At 49.8% G+C, this 14,936-nt stretch overlaps 1 protein-coding gene and 3 non-coding genes across 5 annotated transcripts; 3 read left to right on the forward strand and 1 right to left on the reverse strand.

Annotated features, from left to right (window-relative positions):
• Nucleotides 1-4,373: 4,373 nt before the first annotated feature.
• Nucleotides 4,374-4,445, forward strand: trnaq-cug (transfer RNA glutamine (anticodon CUG)). Its single transcript has one exon. It is a non-coding gene; the product is annotated as a tRNA-Gln (tRNA).
• A 304-nt stretch (nucleotides 4,446-4,749) lies between these two features.
• Nucleotides 4,750-4,823, forward strand: trnai-aau (transfer RNA isoleucine (anticodon AAU)). The gene has a single exon. It is a non-coding gene; the product is annotated as a tRNA-Ile (tRNA).
• Nucleotides 4,824-5,207: 384 nt separating this feature from the next.
• trnaq-cug (transfer RNA glutamine (anticodon CUG)) lies at nucleotides 5,208-5,279 on the forward strand. Its single transcript has one exon. It is a non-coding gene; the product is annotated as a tRNA-Gln (tRNA).
• A 1,296-nt stretch (nucleotides 5,280-6,575) lies between these two features.
• exosc9 (exosome component 9) lies at nucleotides 6,576-14,911 on the reverse strand. Of its 2 annotated transcripts, none has more exons than XM_065003544.1 (12): nucleotides 14,740-14,911; nucleotides 14,346-14,440; nucleotides 12,551-12,670; nucleotides 12,293-12,395; nucleotides 11,285-11,422; nucleotides 10,942-11,024; nucleotides 10,212-10,344; nucleotides 9,223-9,311; nucleotides 8,912-9,058; nucleotides 8,574-8,725; nucleotides 8,115-8,187; nucleotides 6,576-7,023 (listed from the first exon to the last, which is right to left on the reverse strand). In XM_065003544.1, the coding sequence occupies exons 1-12, from the start codon at nucleotides 14,803-14,805 to the stop codon at nucleotides 6,936-6,938; spliced, it is 1,287 nt and encodes a 428-aa protein (XP_064859616.1). In that variant the 5' UTR covers nucleotides 14,806-14,911; the 3' UTR covers nucleotides 6,576-6,935. The 2 variants fall into 2 exon arrangements, with proteins under 2 accessions (XP_064859616.1, XP_064859617.1); XM_065003545.1 differs by having other exon boundaries at nucleotides 6,946-7,019; nucleotides 8,111-8,187.
• Between the last annotated feature and the right edge of the window lie 25 nt (nucleotides 14,912-14,936).

A 14,936-nucleotide genomic window follows, 5' to 3' on the forward strand; every position in this document is an offset into this window, starting at 1 on the left:
ACCCTGGTGAGGCCAGATATTGTGCCAGGTTGGACTCAGTGTGAGCCTACAACTGTGCAGCTCCGCACAGTCACAGGTGAGCTGGCACCCATGAAAGGGAAGGGAATAATGACTCTGACAGTAGGGGGCAGGACTGTGCGTCATCCTGTGTGGGTGGCGGCTGTGCAGGACCCTTGTATCCTGGGGTTGGACTTTCTTAGGAGCACAGGCTGCCAGTTAGACCTAAATAGGGGCACACTGAGCTTCCAGGGAGGGACGGAAGTCACCATGGCCCCCCCTAATGTCACATTCACTCAACCCAACAAACCCTTTACTCCAACAGTTAAAGCAGCAGAGACTCATGGCTGCGCCCCCTCCCCCACAGCTGTGTGTGACTTTTCCCCAGTCCCCCTGTCACCTACGGCGGTGTGTTACATTCCCCCAGCTACCTCCATGACACAGCCCTCTGTGAGCCCGGGCCGCACCCCCCAGCCCAGCTACCCCAGATGGGAGAGGAGAGGACACTGTCTGCAGTGAGGGAGATATGGGGGAGGAACTGTGTTGGTCTTGACCCCGAGCAGCAGGAACGGTTGTGGCGGTTGCTGTTTGAATTCAGAGACAGCTTTGTGTTGAGTGAGGAAGAGGTGGGTCAGACCCATCTGGTGCAGCATGAGATCGACACAGGTGATGCTCGACCCATCAAGATGCGTCCCCGCCGTATCCCGCTGGCACGCCAGGAGGCGGCAGACAAGGCTGTGTTGGAGATGCAGCGGGCAGACTTCATTGAGCCCTCAGACAGCCCCTGGGCAGCGCCAGTCGTCATGGTTCCGAAGAAGGGGGGCAAGCTGAGGTTCTGTGCGGACTACAGGCGGCTGAATGAGGTAACCAGGAAGGACTCATACCCCATACCACGTATCGATGAGTCGCTGGACCTGGTTAGGGGTCCTCCTGGTTCTCCTCACTAGACCTCCGCAGCGGCTACTGGCAGGTGCCCTCTCCCCAGAGGCCAGAGCCAAAACTGCGTTCTCCACTAACAGAGGACACTGGCAGTTCAAGGTCCTGTGCTTTGGCCTGTGCAACGCTCCAGCTACTTTTGAGCGTTTGATGGACAGGGTGCTGGATGGCATCCCCCGACAGCAGTGTCTGGTATACCTCGATGACATCCTGGCCCATGGCAGCTCCTTCCAGTCAGCCCTGGGGCGCTACGGCGTGTGCTGGAGAGGGTGGCTGCCGCAGGTCTGAAGCTCCACCCCGAGAAGTGCCACTTCATGAGGAGAGAGGTGTCCTTCTTGGGCCACCGAGTGGGGAAGGAGGGGATCAGCACCATGGAGGACAAGGTAGGGGCTGTCAGAGACTGGCCCACCCCCACCGACCAGCGTCAGCTGAAGAGCTTCCTGGGCCTGCCTCGTACTACAGGAGGTTTGTACTCTTGGCTTCTCAAGCGTTGCTGCTCCACTGAACCGCCTGCTGCCGAAGGACAAGGCTTTCACTTGGACAGTGGAGTGTGAGGAGGCGTTCAACACCCTCAAACGTGCACTGATCGAGGCCCCGTGCTCGCCCCCTGACCTCACCTTGCCCTTTATCCTGGACACAGACGCGAGCAATGTGGGCATGGGTGGGGTGCTGGCCCAGGTGGGGCCAGAGGGGAGAGAGTGGTGGCGTACTTCAGCAAGACATTTGACAAACATGAGCGCCGCTACTGTGTCACCCGGCGGGAGCTCTTGGCTGTTGTGGCTTCCGTCAAACACTTCAAGTACTACCTGGGTGGTCTGCCCTTTACTGTAAGGACTGACCACTCTGCTCTCCAGTGGCTCATGTCTTTCAGAGAGCCAGAGGGGCAGGTGGCACGCTGGTTGGAGGAGCTTCAGCCGTATGACTTCACGGTGGTGCACAGGGCAGGGGCACGCCACTCCAACGCCGACGCCATGTCCCGTCGGCCCTGTACTGCAGACGGCTGCCGCCACTGTGAACGGAGAGAGGGACGGGAGAGAGAGCTGCGGGCAGAGGAGGGTGTCTGTGCCACAGTGTGTCGGGCGAGCGGGCCTGTCTGCTGTGAGCTGCAGACTGTCGACGTGGCTGAATGGCGGCAGCAGCAGGGACGGGACACAGACCTACAGCCAGTGCTACAGTGGGTAGAGGCGCAGGTGAGGCCACCATGGGAAGAGGTGACAGCGCTCTCACTCGCGACCAAAGGGTTGTGGTCGAAGTTTGAGAGACTGCGGCTGGCTGATGGCGTGCTACAGCGGGCATGGAAGGAGTCAGCTACGGGAGAGGAGAGGTGGCAGGTGGTGGTCCCAAAATTTTATTTTATTTTTATTTCATTGCGGGAGGCTGTGCTCCAGAGTACTCATGGGGGTGGGGACTGGACACTTTGGGGTCACAAAATACACTGCGCCGTCTCCGTCAGGGCTTCTACTGGGGGCAGCACAAGAGGGATGTGGAGGACTTTTGTCGCCGCTGTGACAACTGCACAGCGAGAAAGGGCCCCCCAGGCCGCTCTCATGCTCAGCTCCAACAGTTCCCAGTTGGGGCTCCCATGGAGAGGGTGGGAGTGGATGTAGTTGGACCGTTCCCCACCACAGACAGTGGAAACCGCTGGGTGCTCACGGCCATGGACTATTTCACAAAATGGCCCGAGGCCTATGCTCTGCCTGACCAGGAGGCAGAGACCATCGTCGACGCCCTGACAGCGGGGATGTTCAGCAGGTTTGGAGCTGCAGAGTCCATCCACAGCGACCAAGGCAGAAACTTTGAGTCCCGTGTGTTCGCCACCATGTGTGAGAGGCTGGGTATGCACAAGACCCGCACTACTCCTCTCCATCCTCAAAGTGATGGCCTTGTGGAGCGCTTCAACAAAACGCTTGGACAGCAGCTGGCCATCGTCTCTTCCAAACACCAGCGTGACTGGGACAACACCTACCTATGGTCCTCATGGCATGCCGCTCCGCTGTCCAAGACTCCACCTCCTGCACGCCTGCCCTCCTCATGCTGGGGAGAGAGATCCGCACCCCTGCGGAGATGGCGTTTGGTCGGCCCCTGGATAGCCCTCATGTTCCTCCGGGGCCGGAGTATGCCCGGAGACTCCAGGACCGCCTGGAGACAGCCCACACCTTCGCCAGAGAGCAGCTGGTGAATGCAGGTGTGAGGCAGAAAAGGAACTATGACGTGCACACCCGGGGAAGGCACTTTGTAGCTGGGGAGCTGGTCTGGGTCTACAGCCCCTAAGGAAAAAAGGCAGATGCCCCAAGTTGGACAGTCACTGGGTGGGACCCTGCAGTGTCCTGGAGAGGGTAGGGGAGGTTGTGTACCGGGTGCAGCTTCCTCCCAGGTGGAGAAAGGTGGCACTGCACCGGGACAGGTTAGCCGCATACAGAGGGGCCTCTTCTCCCCAAACCCCAGGAACCCCCACAATTCCCCTCTCTGGCAATGACATTCTCCAGGCACCCACCCTCAGGTGCCGCAGACAAGGCTCCAGACAGCCCACTCCCCTGTCTCCCCCTGTGTCACCGCGTGGTTCCCCAGAACCACGGACTGTATTACCCGTTCCCACTTCCTTGTCCCCCATATCCCTGCCTTCATCCCCTGGTTCCCAGAGGGGCACTCTGCGACCATCACGGCCACGCAGGCAAAGGAGACCTCCGGGTCGCTTCAGAGACTTTGTTTGTTCCCTCGGGGACGAGGGACTTTGTGGTGGGGGGGCTGTGTAGCGACCCGCACAGACAGCTGTGTGTTATGTGCTAGGCTAGGAGGTGGTTGTGTTGTACTGACCAGTACCCGGTGTTCGCGGGGTCCGACATGTCAATCAACCTGCTATCTGCCAATCACGGGAATGCCTGGAATGTTCTGATGCCGGGCATCCTGGTGGTTGGCGGAGTGGCGTGGAGGGGGGTTGGGCATTGGAAGTTAAGACCAGGTTCAGCCTTTGTTCTCTCTCTCTTACATCTGGGCTTCACAAGAGAAGGTCACGATTGGCTTGTGGGTTATCTGTCATCTATTTGGCGTGTGCTACGGCCCAAACAGTAGCCTGTGTAAAGTTGGTTCAATAAACCGTCAATTCGCAAACTAAAGCCTCTGTCTGGACAATTGTTCATTTATGATCTAGTCAGGTCATTACAGTATTTGCAACACGTGAAGGAACGACAGTCCGCTCTTGCTAATTAAACGCAGAATTTTTATTTTTTCAATTTCCATGTGGATTTAGAATATTGTTCTATGGTGTAATGGTTAGCACTCTGGACTTTGAATCCAGCCTCCGAGTTGTTCGTGAAAGAAACAAGTTGGTGGGAGTCGATAAGCAGTAATTAGCAGAGTACAGAGTGCTAACCATAACACCTGGAAGACGATTGACCGAGGTCAAGGCCTTAGTAAGTTGTTAGTGCTCTATGGTACTGTGTGGTTCTATGGTGTAATGGTTAGCACTCAGGACTCTGAATCCTGCGATCCGAGTTCAAATCTCGGTAGGACCTGTCTGTTTTTTGCGATTAACTTGAGTCTTCTGCGAGGGTCAAGCCTCCCATCTTTTTAACCGATTGAGCCCGTTTCGGAACGACATTGCCCTTTTTCTGACAAGAGCCTTCATACCAAGGGTGAGGTGAAAGCGTGGTAGAGACTGAAATAATACGAACCCACAAGAAATTCCTACTATGAAGGGAATATGGTAAATTAGTTCACTACTTGCTACTCCAAAAAATAGTCATACATACTTTTAAAAACACTTCTTCCAGCATCGTTAATTGCGTTGGAAATATGTAAATGTTCAAACATTACGAAGGCCGGTTAGCTCAGTTGGTTAGAGCGTCGTGCTAATAACGCGAAGGTCGCGGGTTCGATACCCGTACTGGCCAATATTTGTTTGTTTTTTCTCGAGTTGTACCATGAGCATTCAAAACACGTGTCTCCTGTAAAACTGGCGTCCTTCAACACGGAATCTCAACTCAAACATTGGACTATGAGCATTCATAACACGTGTCTCCTGTAAACTGGCGTCCTTCAACACGGAATCTCAACTCAAACATGTCAAATTCGGAGCGCTTTTCCTCCTCTAAAATCGTGAGGTTGTTGATATTCTCTGGTTTAACACGTCTACGTAACTTTTCAAAGCCAGTTCCTAGTTCCTCAAAAGGAAGTCCTTGCGATTAATGCGCAAACGACAGTGCCATAATTGTTATACTTGTCCACACTGCCATATTTAATTGAAAAATGTAATTTCAGTCCGTCTTGCCACAACAGGTTCTATGGTGTAATGGTTAGCACTCAGGACTCTGAATCCTGCGATCCGAGTTCAAATCTCGGTAGGACCTGCCTGTCTTTTGCGGCTGACTCTTCACATGGAAGGTTGATTAGGTATCATTCAATCTGTTGTCAATGTTATTGTATTCCTAAACAATTAACACAAAATATTGACGCCATCAGTCTTAACAAACATTTTCCCATTAATTTTTGTTAAATCTGCCTTTCATAGTGTAACTCACTCCTAGAGCCTCGTCAAATAAAACTCATATACATTGTCTCCATTTTGTTTACAGTGTAAAAAGGTATTTATAAACTGTGTGGTTCAAGCCATGAATACTGATTGGCTGACACAACATTTGTTTTTCCTGCTCTAATTACGCTGGTAACCAGTTTTTAATAGCAATAAGGCACCTCAGGGGTTTGTGGCCAATATACCACAGCTAATGGCTGTATTTGGGCACTCCACAATGCTTTGTGCATAAGCACATTGACTCTGTACTGGTACCCCCTGTATATAGCCTCCACATTGACTCTGTACCGGTACCCCCTGTATATAGCCTCCACATTGACTCTGTACTGGTACCCCCTGTATATAGCCTCCACATTGACTCTGTACCAGTACCCCTGTATATAGCCTCCACATTGACTCTGTACCGGTACCCCCTGTATATAGTCTCCACATGGACTCTGTACCGGTACCCCCTGTATATAGCCTCCACATTGACTCTGTACCGGTACCCCCTGTATATAGCCTCCACATTGACTCTGTACTGTACCCCTGTATATAGCCTCCACATTGACTCTGTACCGGTACCCCCTGTATATAGCCTCCACATTGACTCTGTACCAGTACCCCCTGTATATAGCCTCCACATTGACTCTGTACCAGTACCCCCTGTATATAGCCTCCACATTGACTCTGTACCGGTACCCCTGTATATAGCCTCCACATTGACTCTGTACCAGTACCCCCTGTATATAGCCTCCACATTGACTCTGTACCGGTAACCCCTGTATATAGCCTCCACATTGACTCTGTACCGGTACCCCTGTATATAGCCTCCACATTGACTCTGTACCAGTACCCCCTGTATATAGCCTCCACATTGACTCTGTACCAGTACCCCCTGTATATAGCCTCCACATTGACTCTGTACCGGTACCCCCTGAATATAGTTCCTAATAAACAATACATCTACCGTATGCTTCAGGTGATGCCTAATAAACAATACATTTACTGCAAGGTTCCCCAACTGGCTGAATTTGGCCCGCGGGTGGTTTTATTGGGCCCCCCATTTTCTGAGCAAAAAAAAAACAAAATATTTTTTCATTGTTGGAGACAGACTGTAAAAAGACCAGGAAAACATCTTAGGAATTATTTTAATTTAGGAAATCTGTTCCCAAGTTCTCTCACACATAACAGAGAGACAATTGTTTGTATACAAATGTAAGCATGGTTTGAAATGATTGTTTTAGTCATATATTTTGTAGCTTCTTGTGGTCAATTTCCAGTCTACTATTTATTTGTATTTATGTTCCATCCGCTCAAGAAAAAACAAACATATTTCACTTCCTCTTCCTCTTCTTCTTCTTCTTCTTCTGCTGCTGCTGCTTGGAGGCTACTGCCCCCTCTTCTTCTGCTGCTTGGAGGCTACTGCCCCCTCTTCTTCTGCTGCTTGGAGGCTACTGCCCCCTCTTCTTCTTCTTCTTCTGCTGCTTGGAGGCTACTGCCCCCTCTTCTTCTTCTTCTTCTTCTTCTGCTGCTGCTTGGAGGCAACTGCCCCCTGTTGGTTAGAGCTGGAGGCCTTCTCCCTGAGAGAGAACAAAGTCTGGTACATTTCTTCCTCAAAGTAAGCACAACTTCACTTGTAAAAAGGTTATTGTTTTCATGATTATAATCATGTATAATATACACATGAAATGAGAATCACTATATCTGATTCTCAGTAGATCAGAAGGATGTTCTGTTGTTTTTTTTAGAAAGAACCCAACCTTACATTACAACTTGAATGGTTTGCATTTACAACAGCAATGAGACGATGTGCTTGTGGGTGTAACCAAAAAAATAAATCCATCTGAAAGTGAAGGTGTCATTTCTATGGAACTTGTGTGGTGTGTATTTGGTGTGTAATCTGTATTTAACGCCTAGACCCCTTTCCAGTACACAACACACTGACGTCACGGACAGATGCACACGACTCTCGTCTGCAGTAAGGAAATCATCACCATCTGCACCCATTCAACAGTCTAAGACTTGCGCTTTTATTACTTCTAAACAAAAATACATTTTTGGGGGGTTCTCATACGCTGACAATGGTGTTTTGATTCTCGCTTGAACGGTCGTTAAGATTATATTTGGTTTTGATCTTTGCAACAAACAAAAAAAACTACTTTTTGGATGCAGAAGTTGTCAGCATAGAATGCTAACCCTCATTGACATAGGCTGTAGCAAAAGCTTTCCAAAGAGCCATTTTACTGGTTGAAGTGTTGTTTTTTAAAAGTATAATGCAGTTGATTTGCGATGATGACACAAACTTTATATTAAGAAGGACATACGTACAAGCCGTAAAATCCAATTATAATAGACATGTACTGTCAAATCCACTCATAAGCAACATGTAAACAGAGGCATTTTTTGGGGCTGCCGTTCTAGAAGAACTCCCTGGTGTTCTGCCACCAACTTGCTGCCGTTCTATAAGAACTCCCTGGTGTTCTGCCACCAACTTGCTGCCGTTCTAGAAGAACTCCCTGGTGTTCTGCCACCAACTTGCTGCCGTTCTAGAAGAACTCCCTGGTGTTCTGCCACCAACTTGCGCGCGTCGCCCTCGTGAGGCAATGCTTGGGAGACACAGAAAGGGGTTCTATAGAACTTAGAAGAAAAAAAATCTAAAAGTGTCACTTACTTTGTTGTTACCTGGTTCAAGATGACAACATCCTCCTCCTCGCTGTCACTGTCTGAGATGACCACCACGTCACCTAGGAAACACAATCACACAATAAGATGAGGTGTACTTTATTGATCGTTAAACTTAAAGAACAGAAAAGTGCCTTTATGCTCACAAACCAAACCTCCAACCCTCCAGAGGGGCTGGAGGCAATGGGTCAGGCGTAGAGGGGTGTTACCCGGGTGGTGAGTGAGGGATGGGTCAGGCGTAGAGGGGTGTTATCTGGGGTGGTGAGTGAGGGATGGGTCAGGCGTAGCTCAGCGCCCCTGGAGCGATTGATTCATTTTTGTAGCCTGATTCCAGATCATTCTGTGCTGTCTTGCCAACTATGACCATAGAAGATAGCACAAACAGATCTGGGACCAGGCGAGTCAGTTTCACTCACCCAAGGAAAACAAAACTTAGGCAAATAGTTACCTCTCCCCTTCTCCTCATCTCCCTCTTCCAACTCCATCTTCAACTCCACCGTCTCATCTTCCTCCTCCTCCTCTTCCTTCAGACCCCAGGAGTTCTCTAGCCCCTCCCCCACCTGGCCTGTACCTGGGGCAGTTAACACTGGAGAGGGAACGCTGTCCCGCGGTTGGTTAAGGACTAGAGTCTAGAGTAAACCATGGCTCAGTAGCATTGAGAAAACAGACAAGAGTACAGGCACACCAAGTCACTCGCTCACAAACAATGACCTTCCCCCTTGGAGAAAATAGTCTTCTACTACAAATGTATTCAGAGTAACTTCAAGACTTTCTTTGAAGGGATACGTTTGGGGTGGGACCTCAGCTCTCTGGACGATCTCATTGGCCTTCTCCTTGACGTCACTCATTTCCACAGGTGACACGTCTGTTTTCAGCGCTGTGATTCGCTCCTTGGGCAACGACTCTGCGAAGCCAAACTTACCCCCAGTTTTTCTGAAATAACCGATATTCAAAAAGAGAAATTGATTGGAATCCAAAAATGAAATGACGCCAAAGTAGCAACACCAGTCACGGAGTTTATATAAACGGGTTTCCACTCGATAGCACAGCCACAAAGTCAAAATGAACGTTAACGAGACCAAGTTGACGTGACCCACCTGGCTTTCTTGTCGTTCTCCAAGGCTTTGTTGATTAGCTCTGTGATCTCTGACACTTTGACACTAGCGATCTTACTGCACCTGAGGACCTGTACAAACACAGCATGTTTTAGAGATACAATTCACAGTGAAGTAGCTAGAGTATGCTCGTATCCATCCTGAATATTATCAGCCCCCTGGCCTACCAAAGCCATGGTTATGATATCTAGACAAGTGTTTAGCATGCTGATTTGAGCGTAGAAAGTGTTGTTGTGGTCGTGGGTTGGCATCCCGGGTCTGACCGTACAGGGACAAGGATCCAGAGTTGCATTAACTCCCCAGTACCCGCCTGGTCTTTGAGCAGCTGACGGTATCTCTATGGCTCCCCAGTACCCGCCTGGTCTTTGGAGCAGCTGACTATCTCTATGGCCCCCCAGTACCCGCCTGGTCTTTGGAGCAGCTGACTATCTCTATGGCCCCCCAGTACCCGCCTGGTCTTTGGAGCAGCTGACTATCTCTATGGCCCCCCAGTACCCGCCTGGTCTTTGAGCAGCTGACTATCTCTATGGCCCCCCAGTACCCGCCTGGTCTTTGAGCAGCTGACTATCTCTATGGCCCCCCAGTACCCGCCTGGTCTTTGAGCAGCTGACGGTATCTCTATGGCTCCCCAGTACCCGCCTGGTCTTTGGAGCAGCTGACTATCTCTATGGCTCCCCAGTACCCGCCTGGTCTTTTGAGCAGCTGACTGTATCTCTATGGCTCCCCAGTACCCGCCTGGTCTTTTGAGCAGCTGACTGTATCTCTATGGCTCCCCAGTACCCACCTGGTCTTTTGAGCAGCTGACTAATCTCTATGGCTCCCCAGTACCCGCCTGGCCTTTTGAGCAGCTGACTATCTCTATGGCTCCCCAGTACCGGCCTGGTCTTTGAGCAGCTGACTATCTTTATGGCTCCCCAGTACCCGCCTGGTCTTTGAGCAGCTGACTATCTTTATGGCTCCCCAGTACCCGCCTGGTCTTTGAGCAGCATGATGCCTCCACTAGACTGGATGGAGCAGATCTCTCTGTGTTTGTTCATGGCTATCATCAGCAGGCCGTCCATCACACGCTCCTCACGCTCACACGGGTCAACCAACAGGTAGGTCCTGGAGCAGAGAGAGAGGGATAGGAGAGGGGATATGAGATAGGACATAGAGAACAGTGGAAAGAAGGAGAACAGGAGAGGAAAGGGAAGAGAGGAGAGAAGGAGAAAAGGAGAGGAAAGGGAAGAGAGGAGAGAAGGAGAACAGGAGAGGAAAGAGAGGAGAGAAGGAGAACAGGAGAGGAAAGGGAAGAGAAGGAGAACAGGAGAGGAAAGGGAAGAGAAGGAGAACAGGAGAGGAAAGGGAAGAGAGGGAGAACAGGAGAGGAAAGGGAAGAGAGGAGAGAAGGAGAACAGGAGAGGAAAGGGAAGAGAAGGAGAACAGGAGAGGAAAGGGAAGAAGAGAAGGAGAACAGGAGAGGAAAGGGAAGAGAGGAGAGAAGGAGAACAGGAGAGGAAAGGGAAGAGAGGAGAGAAGGAGAACAGGAGAGGAAAGGGAGAGAGGAGAGAAGGAGAACAGGAGAGGAAAGGGAAGGGAAGAGAGAGAGAAGGAGAACAGGAGAGGAAAGGGAAGAGAGGCAGTGAGAGATCTGCAATGGCAGCCATCACTGTCTGATAGTGATATCAAACATACAGGTGATCTTATATAACAGGGACCTACCCTTGTTGGAAGAAGGAGAAACTGACACAGATGGGCATGTGGTAGATGCTGAGGGGAATGGGGTCTCTCTCCTCTGTACTGTACTGTGGAACAGACACATGAAGGGTTAAATCATAATAAATTGGGGTTGTGTTCATTAGGGCATGCAACAGGTGACATTTTTAAAACCTTTTGCAACGTGTGACAAAAATGTGTGTGTCTTATTAGACAAATCCAGGTGGTCCTTCCCTGTTTGTCAGTTTGGTTCCTAATTAACACCACCCAGGGGTGTAATCAATGTCAAAGATTGTTGCCATGGCATTAGTTGTCGATAGCGTCGCCCCCACCCCACCCCTCTCCTCACCACAGTGACTTCCTCTCCCTGGATGCCCACATCGGGCCGTCTGAAGTGACAGAGGGCCGCGATGGCAGCAATGCTGGCAGCGTCCATTAGGTTACCATCGTGGTTCAGCAAGTGGACGTCCACCCTAATCTGCCACACCTGGAGATACACAGACACACTAATTACACAGACATAGATCTGTACCACATCTGGAGACATAGACAGGTAGATATAGACATAGATCTGTACCACATCTGGAGACATAAACAGGTAGATATAGACATAGATCTGTACCACATCTGGAGACATAAACAGGTAGATATAGACATAGATCTGTACCACATCTGGAGACATAAACAGGTAGATATAGACATAGATCTGTACCACATCTGGAGACATAAACAGGTAGATATAGACATAGATCTGTACCACATCTGGAGAAATAGACTGGTAGATATAGACATAGATCTGTAGCACATCTGGAGAAATAGACAGGTAGATATAGACATAGATCTGTACCACATCTGGAGAAATAGACAGGTAGATATAGACATAGATCTGTAGCACATCTGGAGAAATAGACAGGTAGATAGGCATTATAGATCTGTACCACATCTGGAGAAATAGACAGGTAGATAGGCATTATAGATCTGTACCACATCTGGAGAAATAGACAGGTAGATAGGCATTATAGATCTGTACCACATCTGGAGAAATAGACAGGTAGATAGGCATTATAGATCTGTAGCACATCTGGAGAAATAGACAGGTAGACAGATAGGCATTATACCTTGGAAGACCAGTAGATATACACTGAGTGTACAAAACATTAAAAACACCTTCCAAATATTGAGTTCCTGTCAATTCAGGAATTAGACTGAAATAACAATTATCTTCAAATGCTTTTCAATGGAGAACATTTCAAATTGGAATTTGGTTTACTTCCTGAATTGACTGGAATTGAAACCCAATTTGGGGACTTTCGTTCACAGCCTTCATGCCAAACTTCAGGTGTGTGTTTGTGTGTACCTTCTCTCCAGACACCACACACAGAGACTCTGTGTCTATACACTTGGAGTTCCTGAGGCATCTCTCCAGCTGTCTGTTCAGCTTCACCAACAGCTCTGACTGCCTAGAGATAGAGAGAGACAGAGAGAGAGAGAGAGAGAGAGAGAGAGATCAAGAAGGGGGAAGGACAACCACGCAGATAAAACATTTTCAGTGATCGTTTTTCAGATGCAATTTACACTATAGCCTTATGAAGTAAAAACATAGTAGGACTCGTACCTGCCCATCTCAAATGCTGGAGAAGCCATGGGAGACAGCTCAATGTTGAAGAAAATGAGTCCTTCATTCGGTCGGTTCTCTTTCGGAGTAATGAGCTCACAGGACACCTGGGCCATGATCCTGGAGGTTAGGAACACACCATTTTTTATTTTTTTTTATTTAACCAGACAACTCGGTTAAGAACAAATTCTTATTTACAATGACGGCCTACCCCGGCCAGAACCAGCCTGGATTCAAACCAGGGACTGTAGTGACGCCTCTTGCACTGAGATGCAGTGCGTTTGACTGCTGCGCCACTCAGGAGCCCAAACGTACAAAGTTAATCTCAAACCACCCCTAGCACTGTCACCTAGCCCCTACCACTGTCACCTAGCCCCTACCACTGTCACCTAGCCCCTAGCCGCTACCCCTGTCACCTAGCCCCTACCACTGTCACCTAGCCCCTACCACTGTAACCTAGCCCCTACCACTGTAACCTAGCCCCTACCCCCTACCACCTAGCCCTTACCACTGTCACCTAGCCCCTACCACTGTCACCTAGCCCCTACCACTGTCAGCTAGCCCCTAGCCCCTACCACTGTCACCTAGCCCCTAGCACCTACCACTGTCACCTATCCCTTACCACTGTCACCTAGCCCCTACCACTGTCACCTATCCCTTACCACTGTCACCTAGCCCCTAGCACCTACCACTGTCACCTAGCCCCTACCACTGTCACCTAGCCCCTAGCACCTACCACTGTCACCTAGTCCTTACCACTGTCACCTAGCCCCTACCACTGTCACCTAGCCCCTAGCACCTACCACTGTCACCTAGCCCTTACCACTGTCACCTAGCCCCTACCACTGTCAGCTAGCCCCTACCACTGTCAGCTAGCCCCTAGCACCTACCACTGTCACCTAGCCCCTACCACTGTCACCTAGCCCCTACCACTGTCACCTAGCACCTACCACTGTCACCTAGCCCCTACCACTGTCACCTAGCCCCTAGCACCTACCACTGTCAGCTAACCCCTACCACTGTCAGCTAGCCCCTACCACTGTCAGCTATCCCCTACCACTGTCAGCTAGCCCCTACCACTGTCAGCTATCCCCTACCACTGTCACCTAACCCCTACCACTGTCACCTAGCCCCTACCACTGTCACATTGCCCCTACCACTGTCAGCTAGCCCCTACCACTGTCACCTAGCCCCTACCACTGTCACCTAGCCCCTACCACTGTCACCTAGCCCCTACCACTGTCACCTAGCCCCTACCACTGTCAGCTAGCCCCTACCACTGTCAGCTAGCCCCTACCACTGTCAGCTAGCCCCTACCACTGTCAGCTAGCCCCTACCACTGTCACCTAGCCCCTACCACTGTCACCTAGCCCCTACCACTGTCACCTAGCCCCTACCACTGTCACCTAGCCCCTACCACTGTCACCTAGCCCCTACCACTGTCACCTATGCTGCTTTATAGATCTGAAAGGATGGATATATGGCAAAACAATTCTGCCAATCCAATCAGATAGCAAGGTACAGCTAATGCCATACTTGTATCCAGGCCTTTCAGATGTATGCAAACGTAGTGCAAAAGCCTGCCATGTTAGTAACAAGAAAGCCAACTCCACTAAGAATGGCTGTCAACCATTTTCGGTTACTGTGCCACCAAGTGCATTTGGCACCCGTCATCTACATTTTTAGCAGTAAGCCTTGGGTCTTCTCAACGATCCGCTTTAGATAGGCCAGTAGCTTTGGTTGAGAGCCACTGGTCAACTGTAATTTCTTTGCCTTCGAAGGCAGGAACACTCGCCTCGTCTTCCCCAGGTCAACAAAGCAGCATCCATAATCTGTCCCGAACGAGATCTTGATGCTCCTGTAGTCATAGGTCTGTCTCCCATCCAAGCGCTGCAGGTACACATTATTGAGCGAGATTATGTATCGTAAATATTTATAGCTAGTATAGCAACGATGCATCGACAGATAATTAGCTAGCTAGGTAGCTCAAGTTTACAACAGGTTATGTACAATGACCCAGAACTCTAACAAACTCTGTAACGTTGGTAGACAGAGATAGACACTGTACAATATTTTAGTTTGGGTTCCCACATCTAAATTGGCCATTTATGTCAGCTAACTAGCATATCTGGCTATCTCAGCTAGCACGTTTCATTCACATGGAAGAATACACAAATTGCATCAGCTACCTTTTTTTCTTGAATAGCTTTGAGTAAAAAGTCCCGCTCGCAGTTTGATAACGGCGTATCTCTCATGTTGGCTGTCTATGAATTGTATATTGCTATGCCGGTGTGTTTTTTTGTTAATTAACATGTGTTCACGTTTCAACAATCGTCAACATTCATGAACTCTGCTCCGGAAGAGCAACATAGAAGTTATCACAATA

This window comes from Oncorhynchus nerka, linkage group LG18, assembly GCF_034236695.1.
Source record: "Oncorhynchus nerka isolate Pitt River linkage group LG18, Oner_Uvic_2.0, whole genome shotgun sequence".
Lineage (NCBI taxonomy): Eukaryota > Metazoa > Chordata > Actinopteri > Salmoniformes > Salmonidae > Oncorhynchus > Oncorhynchus nerka.

Excerpts from the sequence above, each read along its gene's own strand:
- exosc9 (XM_065003544.1), bottom strand. The coding sequence starts at position 14,805 with ATGAGAGATACGCCGTTATCAAACTGCGAGCGGGACTTTTTACTCAAA. Across the intron at positions 14,441-14,739 it reads AAGCTATTCAAGAAAAAAAG|CGCTTGGATGGGAGACAGAC; the intron begins GTAGCTGATGCA and ends GTGTACCTGCAG. Across the intron at positions 11,025-11,284 it reads AGGGAGAGGAAGTCACTGTG|TACAGTACAGAGGAGAGAGA; the intron begins GTGAGGAGAGGG and ends TCTGTTCCACAG.